At 54.5% G+C, this 25,099-nt stretch overlaps 1 protein-coding gene across 1 annotated transcript in view; it reads right to left on the bottom strand.

Moving 5' to 3' along the window:
* Positions 1-7,562: 7,562 nt before the first annotated feature.
* HS1BP3 (HCLS1 binding protein 3) overlaps positions 7,563-25,099 on the bottom strand; it is a 28,915-nt gene continuing 11,378 nt past the window's right edge. The window contains exons 4-6 of the mRNA XM_011971404.1: positions 15,824-15,984; positions 13,640-13,775; positions 7,563-8,987 (exon numbers count right to left, since the gene is read on the bottom strand). Of these exons, the coding sequence (XP_011826794.1) occupies positions 8,729-8,987; positions 13,640-13,775; positions 15,824-15,984 (556 nt within the window). The 3' untranslated portion in view covers positions 7,563-8,728. The remainder of the gene's footprint in view (positions 8,988-13,639; positions 13,776-15,823; positions 15,985-25,099) is intronic.

The raw sequence follows: 25,099 nt of genomic DNA, 5'->3' as shown, positions 1-25,099 counted from the left end.
GTCGGGCTGAGCCGCTCCATGGATTTGCTCAGCTGTGTGTCATCCCACACTGCGTCAATAGGCCCCCGAGCCACCATGCAGTAAATTCTCCCCATTCTCCTGTCCAGGACAACACAGGGTAACTAGAGGAAGAAAAAGAAAAGCTGGAAATCATACAGAGGAGAGAGATGCTGTTAAGGAACAAAGGCCAGTTGGTGCCAGGACTTAAGGCCAACCGAGGATTCTGACCCCTCGTTGCTCCAGAGGACCCTGGAGGTGTCTTTTCCTTCAGAGGGTGCCCCCAGTCCCTTGACTCCGTTTTTCCCGTTTACTGGACTGGAAACCCCTCCCATATCAGTGAAACGTTTGCTAAGCCTCACTTGGAGCCCAGGTACCCTGGGGACTGTGGGGGCTACCACCAAAGGCGGGGCATGGTCTGGGGCTACCAGGTATCTTGGAGCGGCAGGCGTCTTCTAGTTCGTGAGCTTCCTCCCTGTGGTTCCTTTTTTATTTTTAATTCGATTTTTTTAAAGAGCAGTTTTAGGTTCACAGCACAATTGAACAGAGCACAAAGTCCCCACATGCCTCCTGCCCCTACACATGCACAACCTTCCCCACCACCAACAGCCTGCACCAGAGTGGGACATTTACCAGTGAACCTACACACACCTCCTTATCACCCAGAGCCATAGCGTACGTTAGGGTTCACTCTTGGTGCGGTGCATTCTATAGGTTTAAACAAATGAATGATGCCATGGATCCACCATGAGAGTATCATACAGATAAGTTTTTGCCTTAAAAATCCTCCGTGCTCCTCCTATTCATCCCTTTCTCCCCTTGAACCCCAGAAACTACTGATTTTTTTATGGTCTCCATGGTTTTGCCTTTTCCAGGTCAGATAGCTGGAATCGTACAACATATATAGCCTTTACAGATTGCCTTCTTTCACTTAGTAATATGCATTTAAGTTTCCTCCATGTCTTTTCATGGCTTGATAGCATATTTCTTTTTTAGCACTGAATTCAATGCTCAGTGGAATTATCATCTGGATGTACTGCAGTCTATTTACTCATTCACCTACCAAAGGACATCTTGGTTGCTCCCAAGTTTTGGCAATTATGAATCAAGCTGCTATAAGCATCATGTGCAGATTTTTGTGCAGACATAAGTTTTAACGCCTTTGGGTAAATACCAAGGAGCACGAATGCTGGAGAGTATGGTAAGAGTATGTTCAGTTTTGTACTGTGGTTTCAACAGGTGTATTGAGATATAATTTGTGCACAATCAGATGTTCCCATTTTAAGTGCACAGTTTGATGAGTTTTGGGGAAAGTTTACAGTCATGCTCACAGTGAAGCACACTTCCATCACTTCCAAAGCTGCCTCATGGCCCCTTGCAGCCAACCACTCCTGTGTTGCCCAGCCCCAGCCCCTGGCAACCACGGGTCTGCTTTCTGTCACTACAGTTTTGCCTTTTCTAGAGTTTCACATACGCGGGATCATACGATATATAGTTTTGGGGTCTGGCTTCTTTCACTTAGCATGTTTCTGATATCCATTGTGTCATGTCTATTAGAGCGTTTTTCCTTTTTGACACTGCACAGCATTGTGCTGCATCCATGTGCCACCGTTTGCTCGTTCATTGGCCATTTGATGGATATTTGGGTCGTTCCCTTTGCGGGAGGAACCCTTATGAATAAAGTTGCTATGAACATTCATGTCTAAGTCTGTGTGTGTGTGGCTTCTTTTCGAAGGAAAGGGGAACGCTGGCTCACTCCTGCCCAAAGTGGTTGAGGGTTGATGAGGAAGTTGGGAAAGCCCAAGGGGTAAAGAGAAAGGGATACAGGCCAGCCTGGCCACGGGCCGCTGGGACTGCCAGAAACCTCTCTCCACTTGACCACATCGTGCTCAAAGGTCAGGGACCAGGAGAGGGAAACCGATGTGTTTACTTCCTGTCTCCACAGTGCTGGGAGAGCTGTTCTTGCCCTGAGTGTGCGGTGGGCTGGGATGTACTCCCGCTGCCGCAGTCCTGTTGACATTATTCCTTGTCAGAATGGCTCATTTCCAATTCGCTCCATCTACCCTCCCTCTCATAGACCTCCATGACCCACCTAGATCCAGCCCCCAGTCACATACCAGGGCCCTCCGGACACAGGGTCCCTCAATCCCAGGGCCCCTCAATCCCAGGGCCCCTTTATGGGTCTCCAGTGGTTTTGTATGTGCCCATTCCCATGCCCCCCACCCCACAGTGAGGCAGCAGAAGCAGGCCATCACCCTGCTCAGCAGCCTGGGGCTCAGAGAAGCTGAGAGACAGCAGAGGGTGGCACAGCCTCCTTCCTCACCTACAGCCACCCTCCACGGAGAGCAAGCCATCAGCACCCCTTTCCATGAAGATATCTGGCCTCCACTCTCAGATGAAGAGAGGGAGCACTCAAACCCTAAGATTCCTCATAGCCCAATAGACAACAGCTCAACAGAATTTCAATAGAATTTTAATTATACACATATAATGAATACTATGCATCAGGTATTGTTCAAATAACTTTACAAATATTAACTCATTTAGCCTTATGCTACCCTAATGAGGCAGGTACAATTGTTACCCCCCATTTTATAGATGAGGAAACTGGGGCACAGAGGGGTTAAGTAACTGGCCCAGGGTCACACAGCCAGGAAGCCCAAGAGCCAGGAGTTGGCTCACATTTTCAGACTCTGCACTCTGCTGCCTACGGATTTGTAGGTTTCCTTCTTTTTCCAATCATTAAATTATCCTAACAGTTTTATTGAGATATAATTTATATACTGTAAACATCATCCATTTTAAGTGTACAATTTAACAATTTTAGTAAACCTACCAAATTGTGCAACCATCACAACAAGCCGACTTTAGAGCATTTCTGTCACCCTAGGAAAGATTCTTTGTGCCCTTTTGCAGTCACTGTTGGTTCCAACCCCCGCTTGAAGCAACCACTAATCTTTCCGTCTCTGTAGATTTGTCCTGGAAATTTCATATACATTGAATCATACCATAGGTGGTCTTTTGAGTCTAGCTTCTTTCACTTAACGTCATGTATTTGAGGTAGATCCATATTGCAGCATGTATCACTCCATTCCTTTTTGTGACCTAATAATATTCCATTGTATTTATTCACTGCATTTAGTTTATCCATTTACCAGCCGAGAGGCTTTTCCATTGTTTCCACTTTTTGGTTGTGATAAATAAAGCTGCTATGAACATCTGTGTACAAGTCTTTGAGTGTACAAGTCTTTGAGTGGACACATTTCTCTTTCTCTTTAGGTATGTGCCTCAGAGTGGAATTGCTGAGTTTTGTGGTACATTTATGTTTAATTGTTTTTAAAACCGCTAAATCTATTTCCCAAAGTGCTGCACCATTTTCCATTCCACAGCCACGGATTTTATCGACTGTGAGGTCCTGATGCAAATCCTAGGGCCACCCATACAAGCAGACAGAGCCCAATTTAGGGTCCTGGAACCAGCCTAGGTGTAAAATGAAGCCCTCTGGGGACGGTGGGTGGGGGGACTGAGTCGAGCTAAGCCTCTCTCCAGCTTCTGATGTCTGAGAAACAGGTGGGTAAGAAATCAGCTGTTCTACTTTCTAATCCAGAAGAACACTGCTCTCTGGGACCTAGTGCACTCGTTAGGGGAAAATCAGCAACGTGGCGATAATGCCTAAAGGAAAAACAGAAACCCACTGTGGAGATGTCAAGGGCGATCTCACCAAAGGAAGAAAACTAGCTTGAGAAGGCAGCAGTAAAGGCAGTTGGTCTGCAGCTCCCAGGCTCCGGAAGCCTTTAGTTCCCACTGCCAGCATCCTCAGAGCCCTTTCCGGCTCCATTGGAGGTCAGCGAGAGGATAATGGGATGATGGCAATGGGGAGCCCCAGGACTCAGCTGCCTGTGGCTCTGAACCGACAGCGCTGGTCCAGTCGGGGAAGGCCTGCTCCAGAGCTGCACTGCCGGAAGAAGGAAGGAAGGGACGCTGCTGTCCCCCTGCCAGCCAGGATAGCTCTGAGTGTCACCAGCTCTCCAGTTTGTGCCACATGTTATCTAAGGAGTCATTTTACTATTTAATAAAGAGATCCTGCTTCTGATGGAGAGAATTTGACATATCTGGCAGCAGCTGCAAAGGACAGAACTTTATAATGATGGCACGTGGTGGGTGTCTACACACACTACTGCCTGCCCAGCTTCCTCCTGACACGTCCCCTCACATGGGAGTGAAACCGACATGGCACTGCTGAAACACACAGAGTGCACAGGGATGACAGAGGGGCCATGCCTTGCAGAACGGAATGGGCCTCTTCTTGCTACCGAATGCCACGTGCGCAGGCCGGGTGGTAACTATACTGAGTCTCTTCAAATTCATGTCCACAAGGACCCTGTGAAGGTGCTCCTATTTGGAAACAGGGCGTTTGCAGGTATAACTAAGGTAAAATGAGGTCATATTAGATTACAGTGGGCTGTAATCCAATGACTGGCATTCTTTCCTATAGGAGGGAAATCTGGATACAGACACAGAGAAGACACCGTGTGAAGACAGAAGAGAGAAGCCCATATGAAGACAAAGGCAGAGGCTGGGGTGATACAGCTATAAACCGAGGGACCCCAAGGGTTGCCAGGAACCGCCAGAAGCCAGGACAAAGCAAAGTAGGATCCTTCCCTAGAGATTTCAGAGGTACCATGGCCCTACTGACACCTTGATTTTAGACTCGCGACCCCCAGAACTGTGAGAGAATACATTTCTGTGGTTTAAAGCCACCCAGTTTATGGTGCTTTGCCATGGCAGCTCCAGGAAATGGAACAAAAGCTGAGCCCAGGCTGCAGGCAATAAACTGTCCATGCTGGCAGGTGGCAGAGGGGGAGGGAGAGGCAGAGAGGGCCGCAGGGAGGAGGCACCTCCTTTAGTTGTGCCTGAGGTTTGGGCAGAAGGCCCAGAGAACAGAAGTGAAACTAGAGGCTCAGCATGGCTCCTGGTAGAATTGGCTCTAATGGCTCAAGTTTTTTCATCTTTGCTTCTTCCAACGTGCTTGGAACAGGTACTGCACACAGTAGGTGCCCATTACGTGCTTAGTGTTTATGGATGAGCTCTGCATGTGGGAAAATAGACGACGTGATTGGCCAACTGGGCTGGCGAGAGCTAGCCCAGCTTTATTTAAAAAGCCATTCAGAGGCGGCTGCTATGTGCTGAGTCGGCAGAGAAGCATCAGGCCTCTGCAAGTCATCAGTAAAGAGCCGGCTTACCGAGGCCACATGCCGAGCCCATAGTCCCACACCTGAAGCTGTGGCTTTAACCTAAGCATGACCTGAGACATGAAATTGCTTGGCTCTTCCCAGCAGCCAGAGCCACGGAGCAGAGAAGTGAGAGGCCGGCCACAGAGGAGGGTGGATATCTGTGTACCGCGTGGGATTCTGTGTCGCAGTGCCAGGCCTGGCGTGGAAGTCAGTGGTCAGTGCTGGGGCTGGGGGCTTGACCGAGCTGTTGACAGGCCTGCTGACCACTGTCAAGTGGCCTGCCGCCTCCTGTTAGGAGCTAGCTAGTACCGGGCAGGGAAGTCGCTCTGTGAGGATCTAGCACGACCAGTCCACTGAAATTCCTTCAGGCACATAGAGGACTTTATAGTCTACCTGAATTCCTCCCAGGACCCAGGGTAAGTCTCTTCACTTGGCACTGTGGGGTGAGGGGATGTCACACAGCCAAGCTGGACTGGAACCCTGGACGTTTGTGCCCACAGAACCCGGCTGCTGCTTCACAGGATGCTGTGGGCTGCATGAGAACTCAAGGGCCAGTCCCCACCGCTCCTCCACTGGCCCCTGGGTCAGCGTCCCCAAGTGCAAGGCCTTAGGGTGCTGAGCAGGGATTGGTTTGGAGCGATCAGAGTCTGCAGTGAGTGGGACCATGTACAGCTTGATGCCGAGAGTTCGGCTGCTTGAGGAGGCTCTGAGCATTGACCATGTTTGCTCTGGGCAGCTGTGAACCCACATGAAGCCAATAGCAGCAGGCAGGGCCACTATGTGGGGACATGCTGGTAGCTCTGTTGCCCTCTCTCTTTCCCAGGATTGGCTCAGTTGGGCAGCTGGCGAGCTAGAGAAATGGGAGTGAGCCTCCACATCAGCCTGACACCGGGTATTAAATCACTGCACCGAGTATGTCAACACAATGCCGAGCTGGCTGCTGGACAGTAAGGTCACAAGGCCCCAGAGAGTGGCAGAGTGGCTGGACTTTGCTATCTGGTCTGTATCTTGTGTGAGAGCTTGAGACTCAGAGGAGACTGTGGGGTACACGGAGGTGAACTTAGTCCCAGATACATTGTATGGACGCTGTCATGGGACACCAGTACTCAACAGGTAGGTGCTCTCCAGGGGAGCCCATGACACCGGCCTGGCCGGGGCAGGCCCTAGGGCCTTTCCAGAACTGGCCTGAGTTCCCGGCTTCCTAAGGAACAATGCTGGGAGGAAGGGAGCAGTGGGACCCCAGCCATAGACAGTACATCCTGTCCACAGGCTCACAACGGGCTTTGAAATAAACAAGTGTCGCTGTCCCGAATTAAACTTCTATTTTCCTTCCACAGGGAGCTCTCAGCTGCAGCCTCCTGGCCTGAGCAGACCTTCTCAGAATGGCCAAACTGCCTGTCCTCAGGAGCCAGGACGCCAGCTCAATCTTAGGTACAAGATTCCAACGAAAATCTTGTGGGGAATAGAGGCCACATTCTGTCCCTGCAGGAGGCCTCTGGGGTTCCCTGAGAACCTGTTTCTAGTTCTCTAGTGGATTTCAGTTTACAGAACTCTCTACTTCAGCATCCCTGGGTCCCAGGCTGAAGCTGCATCTCAGAACCTGAGGCCTGAAGGCCAGGGCAGGTTTGACAGAGGGGCAGGGCCATCTGATGCCATCTGAAGGGCCCAGGGCCAGTCCGAGCCTAGACCAGCTCCACTGTGGGAGAATGGGGTGTAGGTCTGGAGACAGAAAGGGGTCGACCCTCTTTCTCTCTACATGGGTCTTGGCTGCACAGTTACTGGCTGGATGACCCACACTGGGCCTGGGCCTGGGCTGGGAAGGAGGGATGCGTGTGAAGGGGGAAGGCAAATAGGTGGAGCCCGGGCTGGAGCTGTCCCAGAGCCTGCTCAGAGCCCTGGGGAGGGAGCTGACCCTCTGAGCCTGGGTTAAGACAGAGGAAGAGGAAGTCAGCTCTCGACCCCAAAACCACCAGTTTCCTCTCACTCTCGCACTGGTGGAGCGGAAGCTGCTCAGGACAGGGGAGCACAGCTGGAGAGGGACGTGATCAGATGCAGGACAGAGCAGACAGGTCCTAGCACGGGCCAGGGGCTGGAGACACTCCACACTGATGGCTGCAAAACACCCGCACCATCAGCTGGGGGCTCCCTCAGGGCTGGCTTTGGTGTCTATCAGAAAAGGGTCTGGGGTCCTAGTTCCACCCGCCCAATGCTTCTGCCAGGCAGGACAGGGCCAAGGAACAATAGTGGTTGCATTTCATTTAAAACTACTGTTTCATTAAAAAGCAAAACAAAACAAAAGAAAAAACTAGCTCTGAACATGAAGAATTATAACCAAGAAAGACAGCTTGACATTTTTTGCTTTATTATGATGATTCACTGAGAATCCAAAGCACTGTGTGGTGCCCAGACCTGTGTGCCAGGGCTCTGGGGGTCGGGAGAAGTCTAAGGCACGGGCCCTGCCCTGGCGCATGGCTGCTTCTCCCTGGGAAGGCAGCTCCACTGGTGAAAGGCCACTGACCAAGTCCAGACCCTGAGGATGGCGAAGGCCTCGGGACAGAAGCCTGAGAGCATCACGCCCCACTGGCAGTGGGAGGCAGTGCAGGCTGGGAGCCCTGCCCAGGCTCCAGGCTGAGCGGTGGAGAATGCTATGACCCAGTTTGTGAGAGCTGCAATGACGAACGTTGGCTCTGTGCCCAGAGGCCCAAGAAGGCCATGGACTGGGCTGCCCTTTCCTGGGAAAGGAGGAGGGAGGAAGAACTGGGGCCTGGCAGGGCCGTTTGCACCCTGAAGAGGCAGGGCTGGGCCTCACTTCTCCCTTTAGAGCGCGTATCAAGAGGAGGCTCAGGGGAGACTTGCATCAGAACACTCCAGACAGCTGATCTCCCCCTCAGCATCCCTCTCCTGGGAGACCCACAGACCCTGCGGGCCCCTGGCAGCCACGAGGAGCAGAGACCCTGGAGTAATTTGGCTTGGGGACCCCCCCACCAAGCCCAGGCCAGTCAGTCACCCAGGCTGCTGCTTAGGGTAGGGGAAGGGGAGGATGCTGATCACTCCTTCTTACTATGCAAACAGAGGCAGAGGAGGGCTAGAGGCCCAGTCCCAGTTTGTGTCTGTGCTGGGACAGGCAGAACCCAAGGGCATGAAGCTCCCCTGCCCCATGTGACACCTCGCTGGGGCCCCATATGTCTTGCTTCATCCTTGGGGCTGGGCTCCTGGTTGGCAAGGCACACCCTCCCTCCCCTCCATGTCCATGGGGAGTAAGACAAGTTGGGCTCCGGTTCCTAGGGTGAGAGCCACTCCCGCAGCCTGCAGGGTTCTACTTTGGCCCCACAGCCCAGGAGAAAATGGAACCATGTAGTTCTGGGTGCTGTGACCCAGGCTTCCACCTGGCCTCCCTCGGGGGTGGGGAGGTTCTGACCCTGCAGGGCACAGTCCCCTCCCTTCACACAGATGTCCCCACAGACAGGCCTGCTGGGCCAGGGGCCAGCACGGAAGCGTCAGAAGAGGCTGGGGGCCGCCTGGGGCGGCGTATCGTGGTCCCGGATGTACTGCAAGATGTCCATCTCGTCCATGGCTTGGATCTGCTCCTGCGGCTTCTGCTGCCCAGCCACAGCTTCAGCCAGGCCCGCTTTGCGGGGAACAGCTGGTTTTCTGGGTATCGCCGGCTTAGCTGCCACTGGTGGCTTGGGCTTAGGCTGGGGCTTGGGTTTGGGCTCAGCCCCCAGGTTTAGAATCTGGTCCAAGTCCTCTTCAACTCTAGGGAACCACAGGGAGGAACCCTGAGCATGACACTGCTACCCCGTGACAGGAACAAGACCCCAGGCAATGCCACTGCCCTCAGGGGGCTGGGCAGCTGCAGGGAGCCCAGCCTGGGCCAGGTCAAGGCCCCGCCCCGCCCCATTCCGCTCTGGCCCCTCCACCCATCCTGCCCAGAGGAGACACGAAGGCCAGGGCTGTCCTTCCCTCCCACCCACAGCAAAGCAGGCACAGGGCAGGCCCCACGCAGCCTCCTGGGAGTTGGTCTTCAGATGACGCCACTTGACACATGCTGGCTTCTGTAGGGGGCTTTCCCTCCAATCCCTTCAGAAAGAACCACCAGCTACCATGCACAGAGTTCCCGCTCTGTGCCGAGCACTTCAGACACCTTATCATATTTCATCCTCAAAACGCCGCTCTGGGGAGGCACGACTGTGTCTCCACCCTGCAGATGAGGACCGTGGAGTCCCAGGAGGCCGAGTGGCCCCGAGGGGATGGTATGTGACAGTGCCTTTGTTGGGAGGAACAGGACATCGGCCCGCAGAAGCTGAGCCCTCATCCAAAGCAAGTTCAACCAGAGAAAGAATAACCAGGGGCGCTGAGCCACAGTGGCGCAGGGTTGGCCCGCCCACAGTGGGCCTCTGTGGGCCACATGGGTGCTAGACAGAGCCCAGCGAGAGCTGAGCATGGCCTTGGCCAGGGCCCACCAAGACTCTGTCATGACCCCAGACCTCTGATCTCCCACTGGTGGGTGGGAAAAAAGCCCCGGCAGTGTTACAGTCACTCAGGACCATCCCTGGGTACTGAGGGCAAGAAATAGGCCAAGCCCTTGATTTTCCAGAACTTGATTTCTGGAGACGGATGCACAGTGGAAGACTCATTCAATCCATTCCATCCACTCAGCCCTGTGCTGAACACCCATGATGGCCAGACATTCCCACGTTCATCAACCCATTTAATAGTCTCCACACACAGTGTGTGCACAGAGATGAGCCCTATTCTACAGATGAGAAAACTGAGGTGGAGAGAGGCAAAGGGCCTTGCCCTGAGACCCAGAGCTAGTGTGAGGATGAACAGGACTTGGCCTGCCTGTGGCTGGTTCTCTGGGGTGTGTTCCCCTGCCGGGGGCACCCGGACTCCAGTGTCAGGGCGAGGTTTCCCCTTGTGCTAACAGGCATCTCTACGTCTATCGCTCAGTCATGCTGGAGTCCGGTGAGGGAAGGCACAGGTACTGAAGGCAGCAGACCTGGAGCACCCACTTGGTCTCTACAAGCTTCAGCTTCCTCATCTACAAGCAGGAGTAACAGTGTCACTGGCACTGCTGCACAGAACTGCGCACAGCAGCACAGCACTGCGGGTGGAGAACTGGCTTCCGTTCCTCATCCTGCAACTCCTCCATCAGGTGACTTCAGGCCACTCCTTCTCCCTGGTCCTCAGTCTCTTCTATAAAGTGGGATTGTACTTGCTCTACCACCCTCACAGGGATTCTTACAAGGATCAAATAAGACAACACAAGGAAAGTAGTTTCCAAATGTACAGGAAGGCTGTATGTACTGATGTCTACCGACAGCAGGGACTGAGCAAGTGGGCATAAGACACAGAAAAGCAGCGCCTCTCTCTACAATGGGGACACCCCCAGGCCAGTCAGGCAGGGGCCACGCAATTGCAAAGGCCTGGAAAGAAGGTGTTGAAGTCCAGAGAAGGGAGTGAGCCCTTGGGCCAGAGCAGGCTGGGAAGGCCTCCTGGGAAGGTGGGCCTTTTCAGAAGGGTGAGCCTGGCATGAATAGGGGAGAGAGTCCTGGAGAAGGGAGCAGAGAGCAGAGGTCTGGAAGTGGGAATGAGAATGAACAGGAAGAACCAGGCAGGCTCAGGAGCAGCGGCTTCCTGCCCTGGGGCAAGGCCGGGCAGGGATGGGGACAGAGAGGAGATACCTTTGATCAGGACAACTCCTGGCACTACCAGAGAGCCTGTGTGAGTCTGGAGGTGCCCAGCACAGCACCCCCGGGGTGGATGCCTGCCTGCAGCCGGCTGTGGAAGGAGCTCCGGACACCCTGCCTGCTTCCTGGATCAACCTCCTGTGATGGGGCACAAACCCCAGAGAGAATTCAGAGTCTGTTTGGTCGGCAGAGAAATGAATAAAAGGTGCCCTTCTTGAACAACCCCAGAGGGACTGGCCCAAGCCGGGCCTTCATAGAGAGATCAGTTGTCTTGGGGTAGAGGCGATTTCAGGAGGTATCACTCATGGCCGGGCTGCTCCTGGCCACCTCAGGTCAGACGTGCTGGAGCTCCCTCCAAGTGGCGGCCCTTCCTTGATTCCCCCGGGGCAGGTGCCAGCTCCACTGGCATGATGCGGCCGCCATTGAAGGCTGAGGGGACCTGGGAAAAGCTCAAAGGGACTGAATTATCCTCAAATAGGGGCCCTTTGGAAAACAAAGCCGCCGCTAGAAGCTTATGTCAGATTTCAGGATTATCCTGCTTGGCAAAGCAGTGACTCTTTGGAACTCATCAGCAGCTGGATTTGCTCCCAGGTGGGAGGTGTACATGGGTGGGCAGCCACGGTGGGAGGCGGCACAGCTGCTCTTGGGACACAGGTGGCTGCAAGGCACCCCTTTTCCTAGTACCCTATTTCTGAGTCATGACTAGGACTAGCTCTCACTAGCTCCCTTCTCTTCTGGGCCCAGCTGGTGTGAGGTCAACCAGAGAGGGGTAAGGGAGCTCTAAGACCCTGGGCCCATTCCGTCTCCCAGGGTCCCTGCAGAAGACAAGACTCACCTAAACATCTAGACTAGAGGCTCTGCCCTGGTGTGGCTGCACAGCCAGAAGGAACAAAGGCTTCTCAGTCTCAACACGCTCAGTGTACACCCCACGCTGCCTCACGGCTGTCACGGCTGAGGCTAGTGACAGAATGAACGAAGGGGTGAAAGCATGAAGGAATGAATGACTATCAGAACGTTCTTTATTATGAGGAAGCCCAACTACTCCCTGGATAGTCACAGGGCAGACACAAAGAATGAATGTGGTTCCTGCTCTCAAGAAGCTAATCCCAGTGTTACAGCTCTTTTTGAATTTGCCTGAATTTTAAAAGAAGAAAAGCAGCTAATCCTTTCACTAGCAGGTGTCTGCTAAAGTGAAGGTGGGGGTGCGGGACCCACATTTTTTGAGCAGGGATTCCCCAAGCGCTCTGTGGGACGCTAAGGGGCACCACAGAGGGGAGGGCCCAGGGAGGAATGAGAATGTGAAGTGCCGTGTGGTGCTGGCTCGCGCACTACCAGCCCTGCTTCATATGGCATTTCCCCAATTCATCAGGCCACAGAGCCCCTTTGAAGGTAGCCTTTGACCACCCCACTGTACCATGTTCCGCAGAACACAGGTTGGGAAGTAACGGATTTAGAATAAACTAGGCCAGAAAGGTCCCACGAGAACCACCCCACTGGGACATATGGACTCCTAGATACACTTGGCCTGGCCCTGCCACTCCCCAGGCCGACTCTAGTATTCTATTTCCCTGTGCCTCGGTTTACCTCTAATAAAATAACAATCCTGGTTTCCCCCAGCCTGCCGGGATATCAGGAGTGAGGACACAGGATGAGAGTGAACAGATGCCAGGGGCCTTGGGGACATGTAAATACCAGAAGCCGTCACGGTGACTCAGGCTTGGCGGGCACTTGGAGGGCTGTCTAATAGCCCGAGGCTGCTAATGAGGGGTAGAGATGACCGTCTCCAGGGCCTGCATGCCTCGGTGTCACATAAGCCGTTCCTGGAAAGAGGCGGCCTGGCTTCCTGTGAACCCCAGGCACAGTCCTGTGTCCTGGAGCGCGGAGGAGAAGCTGGAGATGTGCACAACACTGAGCCTGCTGAGAACGTGGCCAGTGGAGGTAAAGGCCTGGGGAGAACTGGGGGGCTGGGTGGGGAGGCAGATCACCCAGCCGAGTGCTCAGACAGTCCCTAATGAAGTGGAGAGGCCAGGGCAGAGCAGGGGCCTTAGCCAGGTGGCCTCCCACACTCGATTTCTTATAATATGGAGAAAATAGCATCTACTTTAGGGGGGCCGTCGTGAGGATTACATAGGAGAGCGCATAAGGAGTCTGGCTTACTGCATACACAGCAAGGACTCAGGAAATAGGAGCCATCTCAGGCACAGGTTCTGCCAATTGACCTCCATGTGACAGATGAGGCCTCATTCTCCCTTCCTTCTGTAAAAGCTGCTGACCGGGCCCTCCGGCAGAGAGGCCATCGCCAGGACACCTGCACTTTGCCCCCTCTCTGGGTGGGCTGCATTCTGCCATGAGTCAGTTTAAGTTGTTCCCAAACCTGCTTGTGCCAGTTATACCTGCTCTTACAATTATATAATTTAATTATTCTTTACATAAATTGTTAAAATATGATTGTGAAAGAAAGACTGGTTGTGCACACAAAGTTCTCTCTTTCTGGAACTAGCTGAGCAGCCCTGGGCTGCAGATCCTCCCCCTGAAACCCCTTCGCTGCTTCTCACCCAATGTGCACCCACAGGTTTCTACTTTTCACAGGTCTGGGGTCCTCCCCTCAGAGGAGGCTGGGGCTGAGACCGGGCAATGCCCCCAGATGAGCCGGGCCCTGGGCTCTGTCCAGGACGTTCTCAGAGCTGGCCAAGTGCCCCTGGGGACAGGCGGTACCTGAACAGTTCCTTGGAGGCGTCCCTGTGGCCGAGGCGGGGCGTGGGCCCTCCACTCTCACAGGCGGCCGGCAGCAGGAGGGAGTCACCCAGGGGCACGGCCCCGCCGAGGTCAGGATCGTCAAACAGCTTCAGGGCTGTGGGAAGGCAGCAGCAGGGGCGTCAGAGGAAGCCCTGGCCCGTCCTCAGCCACCCAAGGTACAAGGTGGAGAAGGCCTGGCCCAGCCTCCTGGGGCACCCAGCAAGGGATAAGGCAGAAAATCAGAGAAGTGGACCAGGTAGGGGCAGGAGGAGGACGAGGACAAGAGCTCACAGAGGCCTGGGACAGCTGTCTGCCTTGGCCTCAGCCGCCTGGCACCTGTGCCAGAGTCAGCTGATGGCATCACTCCGGTTTCAGGTCCTCATGGGCTTCCTACTGCTCTTAGGAGGTTATAGCCTCTTGGGCTCACTGCGCCAGGCATCTCGCCATCCAGTCCAGCTGATCTCAGTGCAACCCCTCAACTGCACCTGGCCTTCAACAAGCATTTACTGAGTGCCACCCACCAGCATGGGCAACTCTCTCTCTGCCGGGATGCCATGGCCGCTCTCTGCTGGAGTGACATGGCCACTCTCTCTCTGCCGGGATGCCATGGCTTCCCTCTTTCTGCCAGGGTGCCATGGCCACTCTCTCTCTGCCGGGGTGCCATGGCCACTCTCTCTGCCGGGGTGCCATGGTCACTCTCTCTGCTGGGATGCCATGGCCACTCTCTCTGCTGGGATGCCATGGCTACTGTCTCTCTGTTGGGGTACCATGGCCACTGTCTGCTGGGGTGACATGGCCGCTCTCTGTCAGGATGCCATGGCCACTCTGCCAGGGTGCCATGGCCACTCTCTCTGCTGGGATGCCATGGCCACTCTCTCTCTGCCGGGATGCCATGGCCACTCTTTCTCTCTGCCAGGGTGCCATGGCCACTCTCTCTGCTGGGATGCCATGGCCACTCTCTCTCTGCCGGGGTGCCATGGCCGCTCTGTCTCTGCTGGGGTGCCATGGCCACTCTCTCTCTGCCAGGGTGCCATGATCACTCTCTCTCTGCCGGGATGCCATGGCCACTCTGTCTCTGCCGGGGTGTCATGGCCGCTCTGTCTCTGCTGGAGTGCCATGGCTGCTCTGTCTCTGCTGGGGTGCCATGGCCACTCTCTCTCTGCTGGGATGCCATGGCTGCTCTGTCTCTGCTGGGGTGCCATGGCCGCTTTGTCTCTGCTGGGGTGCCATGACATGTGGCTGCTGCCTTCAGGAAGCCTGGGTGTCCTCCCCGCACCCTCTCACGTGTGAACTGATCGGGGCTGCCCTTGGAGAATGCCGATCATGGCCACTATACCTGGAGTCCCCTGCTTCCACAAGGCCAGCAAACTCCACTGACCTTCCAGGATCCAGCTCAAGGAGGGCCCCCACCCCACCCCAGGAAGTCTTCCGGGGAGTCCTACAGGAATTGATGCCTCTGCGCAGCCTGTCATAACTGTTGCTGCTCTGTAACTGTCAGGTGATGACTTGCTTCGCCAGGGGCCCCCGAGGCCCTCAGGATAGGGACTAGGGACAGGGACTAGGTCTCACTCCTCAGCATGTCCTTGGGCCTGGCCCGCATTGGGGGCTCACCAAGTATGGGCTGACTTAGTGGGTGGCATCAACTCCCCTCACTGGAGGATGACCTGGGCATGTGAGGAAAGGGACCCAGGGATGAGTGGAGATGTCCCAAGGCCGCTCGGTTTTCCCTCTGCCAACTCGGCACAGAGCCCTCCAGGGGAGTCCATGCAGGCGACACATTCCTATTAAATCCAAACCTACAGTCACACACGTGCCCCAGGCAGGCCCTATCACTTTCTACACAAACGGTGCCTGGAAGCCCAGGGCCCATATCTGCCCACAGATGTCATGGAAGCACTTCTCGAAGCAGCACAGAAAACCACCCTCCTCTTCTGTGGGACGTTTACAGGAAACACACGGCCCGGGAATGTTCCAGGCTGTGGGGAACCAGCTGTGAGGCTCAATTCCTCCAGCAGGAAAGCTCCCTCCAAAGCGGAGTCTATCTAACATCTAAATAGGACAGGGGAGATGAGTCCTGTTCACGCCGGGTGAGTCTACACCCTGTCTGGTGACGGGGCTGGGCACCGAGAGGACACCAGGAGCAGACCCTGGGGCTCTACTTACGGTCCGTGGATGACACATCCTCCGAGGGGCCCTGCGGGAACTGCTTCCTGCCCAGGCCAAAGAGCCCCTGGTCCGGGTCCACCTCCTCATCAAAGATGGTGAGCCGGGGCGAGGGCTTGGCTTTCATGGCCACTTTGGGATGTTTCTTGGGCTTCTTGGAGCTGGAGAATCACAGACAAAGCACAGGGTGAGGATTTCCCACAAGTGTCCGGGTGGCCCGGTCACACCCACACAAGTGCGGGGCCCTGCAGCGGGGGTGGCTGGATGCCATGGGCCAGAAAAGACCAGGCCAGAGGGACCAGGGAAGGCCTGGAGAGGGCCACCAGAGCAGTCCAGGCAGGTGGAGCTGAAGTCTTTCTGAAATCTCTAACAGATGGTCACACGGCCAAGGGAAGGACAGGTCCTCCATCCCAGGGGAGAAAAGCAGGCCAGCGAAGGTGGCTGGGGAGCAGGTTTCCGCAATGACAGAGTGGTAGGGCCCCTGCTACTGTGGGCAGCTGTGCCCTGTGTTCAAGAAATGACCACTGTCAGGAGGAGCAGGTGGCTGCCAGGACTGGACACCGGCTGCCAGACAACCCCGGCTCTTAGATGTCTTCAGGCCCTGAGTCTGCCATGCAGTCACAGGCCAGAGATCGCGCTCCCATTTGGAAGGTGGAGATAGCTGCCTGGTCTCAGTCTCAGCACTTGGGGGCCAGGCTCAGACAACCACACTCCACAGCCACTCAGAAATGAGGATGGACCTGGTCTGGAGCCACAAACCTCAGGGCTAGGACTCATGAGGGCAGAAAGCAGCCTTGGTAAGCGCCTTATTGTTTCCTTTGCATGGTAAAACCACCATTGTTCTAGTTAACACTTGGGTTCTGCGGTGCAGCCCCCTTTCAGGAAGCCTCTCTGGGACTTGCCCACCTCCCCTACTCCGGCTCTGCCACTGCAGGTCCCATTACAGTGCACTTGGCTCTGCCAACCCAGGTCCCACTACGGTGCACTTGCCGACTGGCTGAGGAGGTCCTGCTCTGGGCCAGACCCTGCTGTGAGAAACCAGGACAGGGCAGGATGGAAGCTTCTGGGGTGTGGGAGTACTTCAGTTTTGATCCAGGTGGTGGTTCCGGGCTGGATAAGTAAACATGCCTGGAGCTGAATGCTCAGGATCTGTGTCCATCACTGTATGATACTGCCAGGAAGGAAACACACCTGATTTTACTTTAATCACTTTAACAGGCATTCAACGCCTGCTGGTGATGCCTGTTAGCCATTTTAAGGTTCCTGAAAATTATGAGAATGTGCCCTTTACTGGAAACTGAAATTCCGTGTGCCTGTCTCTCTGGCGGGCAGATCCACTGGACCGAGGTCACTATGTGAGGTCACCATCTGAGCTCATGTTGGTAACACTCTGCGGCAAAACTGCACCGAGGCTGGCCTACACAATGATACAGATTAACCAACGGCAGATAAAAATAGCAGAATGGCCCTGGGTGCTGGAAGGGGCAGGGCCCTCCAAGGTGACCATTCCCACAGTCCGGAGTCTGAGGTCTAGCAGAACCCCAGTCACCCAGCAGAGGCGAGGAGGAACTATGAAGGCCAGGAACGCTCCCTGCCAGAAGGCTGCAGGACGGAGCAACCTCTGAGCTCAGGGCCCAGTGCCAGGGGAAGGATCTCTGCAGGACTCCTTTGTTGAATGAGGAAACAGTGGTCCAGAGAAGCTGAGTGTCTGCCCAAGGCCACACAGTAGGGATGGGACAGGCAGCCTGGGTCTAGATTGAGGATGGTCATACTTGTGGTCCTATCCTCGTCCCCTCCAAATGTCCCATGAGGAAGGTGATATAGGATGGGGCAGGGACAACAGGATTGATCCTGCCGTTCTCTGGGGAGAAAGTGGCATGTTTCAAGGGTAGTGACGGGGAGCAGAGACGCAGTGGCACGGACTGCTCCAGGAAGGCCCATCTGCCTGGTCCTGTGCTTTCTCCACCCAGCCCAGGCCATGAGGCACCTCCTCTGCTGTGCACCACCCTCAGGCCCTGCCTGTGGCGCTGGAGGTGAGGTGGAGGGAGCCTGGATTCTCCACCCTAAGGGCAAGTGCTTTCCAGAAAGTGCTTCTGCTCCTCTGAGACCTGGAGGAGCCAGGACTCATCTGCTCAGACGTTCTCCCCTTTATTCTCACAAATCAGGCAGAGCCAGCTCGGCTCTCATGACTCCTAGGAAGTGGGTGCCAAACAGGGGCCATGGCCTCCTGGGGCAGACAGCAAAGCCGACCCCAGCCAAGACCCACTGAGTCGGAAACCCCAAGCAGGCCCAGGAGGCTGTGTTCAGTCTCCTGAGGAACTGCACGGTCAGCCAGGCTTGCAGCTGCTGTTCTGCCCGATGCTTCTCCCCACTTCATTCCCCATCTCCGCTGCCCTTTGTGTGGCTCTTACTCCTGGACCCAGCAGGCACTGCAGTGGGGAAGGGTGGAGAGCTGCCCCGGCCCCTACCCAGGTGGCAGCTCTCAGGGAGAGCAAGTCTGAGGTTGCTCTGCAGCCTCCCCCAGCAGCAGCTCCACACCACACCCCCCACTGTCCCCTCAGAAACAAGCAGGCCCTCCCTGGCTCCTGGGGATCAAACTTGCATTGTACCCAGCCACGGGCCCCTCGGGGCAGGGGAGCAAGAGGCTTTGCATTGACCAGAAATCAGAGGGCGCACAGAGGAAGAGAGCCATCTGAAGAACAAAGAAAGCGAGAGAACAGGCGCAAGGAGGTCTCCCTGGAGAAGCTGTGGTGCCCCTGCCTACGCCTGCACCCTGTCCTGACAGCACACAGGAGGCCTAACTTCCCTTCCATGTGAGTTTTCTCCTCCAACTGGATTCGGTCCTTGTTTCTCTCCCTAGAGACATGTTTGCCCTTTTGTTATCTTAAACTGAAATTAAGTGGATCTACAGCACACGCGGGAGGCTCAGGCATGGTCTGTACCCTACCCCACCCGCCCCGTGCCGCCTGGGCTGCCTTCTTTACCTCCCCAGCTCTCCAGACCCATCTCCAGGGGAATCGAAGAAGCAGGAAAGATGGAGTTTTATGCCTAAAAGCCCCAGGGTCCTGTCCTGAGCGGCCCAAAACTTTCAGGCTCTGGGGACTTGGTAATGTGCCTGGTCCAGAACAGATGCCTTGATAAACTCTGGATGAGAGGATGGGCGATGGATGGAGGCAGGGAGGGATGGACAGGTGGAGGACAGGTAGGCAGGCAGCAGGCTGCCGGCACATCTCCATCTCAGGATTCTGTTAACCTATTCCCCAAGGCGGGAGGGCCAGGGAGGGGAGAGGGATAGGCTCCCGGCCCCAGTCTCAGATAGTGCCCTATGTGCGGAAGCCCCTCCTCCAAAGATCTCCTGACCGACTCCACTGGCCTTGCCACCAGGCCCTCAGCCACTCTATGAGCAACTCATTCCTTCTCTTGTGAGCACTTTTGATGGCCAGTACTCACTGAGAACCTCCCACCTGCAAGAACTGTGCTGGGGACGAGGGAACAAAGATGAGGACGAGCTGCTGCTGTCCCCAGAAGCTCATGGCAGAGCAGGGTCACATAGAAACTTAGCAACAATAGTAAACAAGGAGTTTACTATTGCTGCCAAAGAGATCATTATGGTCGGACAAGGTGGCTCACACCTATAATCCCAGTACTTTGGGAGGCTGAGGCGGGTGAATTTAAGAATAAAATATGAAAAGTACTTTAGTTTAAAGCAAAAAGTTTGCAGGAGGCCAGGAGTTCGAGACCAGCCTGGCAAAGATGATGAAATCTCATCTTTACTAAAAATACAAAAATTAGCCCAGCATGGTGGTGCATGCCTGTAATCCCAACTACTTGGGAGGCTGAGGCATGTGAATCACTTGAACCCAGGGGATGTGGGTTGCAGTGAGCTCAGATCACGCCACTGCACTCCAGCCTGGGCGACAAAGCAAGACTTTGTCTTGGGTGGGGGAAAAAAAAAGGAAACTGTTCATTAGCACACAGGGTGTTCCGCTCTGCCACGGCAGAGTATAGAGGACAGAACCAAGCCTGAGGGCTCAGGGAGGATGTGATGTGGAGACAGGAAGTGAACTTGGTGGCATGAGAGCTAAATAGCATCTCGGGTACAGGACCTGCGAGTCACACTGTGAGGGTCTGCAGGGGGCATGACTAGAACATAACTGGGAACCTAGATTCCTCTTGGTGAAAAGGGACCCCTTAGGCTTGCAGCAGATGTAGTGCCGTGAGGGAACAGGCTGAGTCAGGTCTCTCCAGGCAAGCTTTGCTCATGGTCCACAGAAGAAGCGACTGGAGCCCGGACTCAGGGAGCAGTGGTGGTGCGAGGGGAAGACAGGCCGGGAAGAACTTCAGAGCTTATAAATCTGGACAGTTAAGGTGATCAGCTGGCAGAAGGGAATTACCACTGATCTCAGTGAGGGGGTCAGTAATTCCATAGGAGAGGTGCGTCACTCAGCCTCTGAGCCATTTCTTCACCCTTCTCCTAGCACAAACACCTCAGGGTTGTCATGAGCACGGAGTCGGGTCAGGTTGCACACATGTGCTATCACTCGGGGGCCCCCTCAATCCTCTCCTCCCTGGTCCTCCTCCTCCTCCATTCCTATATCAGCATCCACCCAGCCATCTGCAGGCACAGGGCCCGGCTCTGCAGTGCCTGCCCTCCAGCCCGCCCTCTGCGCTGACAGGAGACAAAGCCCCTCACTGACATGGAGGAAGGGTGTCTTCTTCTCCCTTCACTGGAAAGACAGTTGGTCATGATTAGAATCTTGTCACCAGGGATGGGGCAACAGGGGCTTCAAAGAGAGGTCTGCAGGGAATAGGACTGGAACTGCAGCTCCTGGCTTCCTGGTGAGCACGGGGGTCATCAGAACTAGTGCAGGCCATGAGGAACACCAAAACATGAGTTGGGCCCACAGAGGTTGCATGAGGTAGGTGGGGTGCTCCTGGATGGGTTGCAGGCATGTGCTGGTATGTTCTTGTTGCATACACATGTGTGCACAGACAGACACCCGCTTTCCTGCTGTGTGTTCCTGACAGCAGACAGACACGCAGACCAGGCCACGTTCTGCAGGCAGGCGTGCAGCATACGGGGTGAGAGGCAGCAGCTGCCATGGCTGACAGCTCCAACGCTCAGACAGGCTGAGCAGCAGCCCGGCTCCCTGTGGTACAGGCAGTTCTGGTGACAGTGATTGACACATAAGAGCATCCACCACTGTGGCCACCCAGGGGGCCTGTGGCACCATTCCCGATGTGCCCACCCACGTGGCAGACCACCAATGGACACCAACTGCCCAGAACCAGGGTGTACATGTGTGGCAGAGGCATCTCCTAGACAAAGCCAGCTCAACTGGCTCTGAACAGAAGACTGCTGATCCTTCCACAACCGAGACACATGGACAGCATGAGTCTTCAAAGCCAGGGTGCAGCTGAACCAAATATGGAAATCCACCCTTTCCAATGATGCAAACTGCCTGCTTTAAACTAATGCACTTTTCATACTTTATTCTTAAATTCAGCTGTTTGGTGTCTTTTTGCTTTTTGGGTTTTTGTTTGTTTGAGACAGGGTCTCTCTCTGTCACCTAGGCTGGGGTGCACGGGCACGATCACGGCTCACTGCAGCCTCGACTTCCCAGGCTCAAGTGATCCTCTCACGTCGGCCACCCCAGTGGCCACACCATCACACCTGGCTAATTAAAAAAAATATTTTTTTTGTTGAGATGGAGTCTCGCTATGTTGCCCAGGCTGATCTCAAGCTCCTGGGCTCAAGTGATCCTCCCGCCTTGGCCTCTCAAAGTCCTGGGATTATAGGCATGAGCCACTGTGCTGGCTGGTTTTATTTTTGCAATGAGAAAATTCTCAGAGTCCCAGTAAACGGACTTCTGAAATTCTTGCCAGGACAATGTTATTTGCAACAGTAATGGGCTTCCGTGCAGAAGCAATCACAAGAGTGAGAATCACCTGAGGACCAGCACTAACCCTGGGAGTCCAAGTCAGCCTCATTGGACAGGGGCTTCAGAGAAGGCCTGGATGGAAAAACGAGCAGAGTCACAAAAGCTGTGCTCCGAGCAGAGAGAAAAGCCCAGTGAAAACGGCAAGGTGTGCAGAGCCTGGCAGAGTGAAAGTGCCCAATAGCTAGGCAGCAGGTGCATGGAGGGTCTGTGGGGATGTTGGCCACCTCCAGCGGGGCCTGGGGAGATTCTGGCCTTTGCTGAGAGAGGAACAGTGGAGGGGGATGTAGGAGAACTTGTATAGGATCTGGACCAGTCACTCAACTTCCCCAACCATGTTTCCTTACTGGGGGTCAATGGGAAGAAGGAGGCAACTGACACAGAAATGCTTTGCAAGCTGCCAAGTGGGTCCTCTTTGCAAGTCAGCACAGGGCCGTGGCAGAGGCCTGAGGTCCCAGGAGCTGCCTGGTGATGTCTAGGCTCACTTATGCCTTCTACTCAGCAGACTTCACTCGGGGCCTTAAAAAGCAAATAGGGCCAGGCCAGGCACAGTGGCTTATGCCTGTAATCCCAGAACTTTGGGAAGCTGAGGCAGGAGGATCACTTGAGCCCAGGAGTTCAAGACCACCCTGGGCAACATAGTGAAACCTCACCTCTACAAAAAAATGGACAAAAGTAGCCAAGCATGGTAGTGTGTGCCTATAGTTCCAGCTATTTGAGATGCTGAGGTGGGAGGATCACTTAAGTCTGGGAGGTTGAGGCTATAGTTAGCTGAGATCACACACCACTGTACTCCAGCCTAGGTAAAAGAGTGAGACCCTATCTCAAAACAAAAAACAAACAAACAAAAAAACTGGGGCCAGCCTGGGTGGTCACCATGAACGTTTACCATTTGCTATGGTCCCCAGAGTCACATTCCAAGGACCTGTTTCTCAACAGCCAGAGCCCATTTTCCAGGTCACTGAGCCCTATCTTGAGGGACCAGGACTCAGTGACAATCCCACCTGAGCTTGTGGGTGATGACATTTCTCCTTCTCTACAATGTGGCCAGAGACTGCCCCTCACCCATCCTTGCTCCAGCACCACCAGGGAACCACGTGGGTCCCAGCTGCAGGTCTCTGCAGCCCACGTTCTACAGCAAGTGCCAGTCACCCCAAGAGTCTGAATACACAAAGGGACAATGGCCAGGCCACATGTAAAGGTGGAACTCTGACCCACAGCCTGCAGTAACCTGCTCAGGAAGCCAGACCACAGCCTCTGCAGCAATCAGCCCCCAAAGGCCAAGATTTGATCAATAACTGCCAACTTTCCTAAAATTTTCCCCATTTCCAGTTTAGTAGCACCATCCAAAGAAAGCCAAACATGCCCCACTTCCGCTCACAGAGAACAAAGGATGCCCCACTTCTTATTGGCTGCTTCTGGATTCCCCACGCCAACAACCTCCAATCAGCACGTATCTGAGCCTTCCCTTTCATCTGCTTCAAAGTGTCCCACTCTCCTGCCTCTTTGCATCTTTGCCAAATGCAGGTGATGGTGGCCGATACCTCCCTGGTCGTGGTAAGCTCTGAGCAAACAACCATTGTTGGTTCTCACGTGAGCACTCCTATGCCCCCGATCCACTCCAAATGGTGACATGACCAGCAGGCAGCTGCTGTCCTTGCAGTGGGGAATGCCCGTCACCCATGGCATCAAAAAACAAGAGCGAACAGGTGAGGGCTGAGAAGCACAGGTGTTGGACTGGGGACAAAGGGAAAAGTCCTGGGCCAGCAGTCAGGAGACCCCCAGCTCTTGCTCTCATGCCTTCCTGTGTGATCCTGGGAAGGTTCCTCAGTTGTCACAACAGAGCCTGGATCTGATCTGCAGTCCTCAGAGTGTAAAGACGCTGTCATCCTAAGAGTGTTGCTACTTGCCAGAACTTGCCACAACGGGTCCTGGGGGAGCCTGAGGCAGGAGAATCGCAAGTATGACCTCCCAGATTTCTCTCTCTCAAGGAACCAAGCAACCACTGAATCCCACTAAGGATTCAGATAAGCAGGCTCCTTCCGCCAGGGCCAGGGGCTGCCCCACCTCCAGAATCGCCTGCTCTAGGAAGCTGTAACAGGTGGCAGGTGTACTGGCGCTCCTGGAGGGAGGTAAAGTTATAGTATGCACATCACAGGGTCCTGATATTTGCATAACAACTATAGGAAGTGGAAAAGCTGCCTTTTCATATTTCAACTGTTATTTAAATACACAAAGACCTCTTTAGAGCAAAGTAAATCTAGAATAGTGATAACATTTTACAAAGGAACTTTCCTGTAGTGCTTCATCTCATTTTATCCTTTCAGCCACTGGGCCTCTACTTTACCCCCACTCTACAAAGAGACAGGCTCAAAGAAGTACAGCAACACACTCAGTGTCTACCAGCTAGTAAGTGGCAGAAAGGGGATTTAAACCTGGGACTGCCCATCTCTAACCCTGCTCTTGGAGTAGCCACACATCCTGGGGTTGTGTGGGGTTTCCAGCTGTCCCACGCACTGTCAAACCATACTCTAAGGGGCCCTCGCCTTCTGCAAAGCTGCCCAGGGCTACCCCAGGAAGTGGGGCTGAGGCTGGAGGGACAAAGATTCAGTCCTCACTTGTCCCAACCAGGGGAAATCCTACTTCAGCCTGTTTTATGTATTGGGATTCTGGATGATATTTCTCTTGAGCCAAAGGTTCTGCTACTGAATTTAAAAAGCAGAAACCACTGGTACATCTGTTGTTCCTAACAGCCCGTTTATTCAGGCAGGACTTTGTGCAACAACCTATTTTTTTGTTTGGTTGGTTTTTGCTTTGTTTTATCTTGTTTTTGAGATGGAGTCTCACTCAGTCGCCCAGGCTGGAGTGCAGTGGCATAATCTCAGCTCACTGCAACCTCCCCCTCCCAGGTTCAAGCAAGTCTCCTGCCTCAGCCTCCCAAGTAGCTAGGATTACAGGCATGCCCTGCCACACCCAGTTAATTTTTGTATTTTTAGTAGAGACAGGGTTTCACTATGTTGGCCAGGCTGGTCTTGAACTCCTAATCTTAAGTAATCTGCCCACCTCGGCTGCTCAAAGTGCTGGGATTACAGGCATGAGCCACTGCGCCCTGCCAGGCAGTAATCTGGATGGGGAAATGCAGTTGGCATGCACACTGTGCTGCTGTGGTCACTGTGACAGCCTGGGTGGAGTGCCACCTGCGTGATGCTGCAGGGCGGTTGTGGCATCTGCCTCCTCCTTTCCTTATGGCTTTGGGTCCCCAGCCAGGCCAGGGCTAAGTGCTGTACAGGTGCAGGGTGAGGTCAGGCCCAGCCATCCTGGCTCATGGCCCCCACAT

This window comes from Mandrillus leucophaeus, unplaced genomic scaffold (genome assembly GCF_000951045.1).
Source record: "Mandrillus leucophaeus isolate KB7577 unplaced genomic scaffold, Mleu.le_1.0 Scaffold122, whole genome shotgun sequence".
In the NCBI taxonomy this organism is placed as follows: Eukaryota; Metazoa; Chordata; class Mammalia; order Primates; family Cercopithecidae; genus Mandrillus; species Mandrillus leucophaeus.
This window is presented reverse-complemented; position numbering and strand designations above follow the sequence as displayed.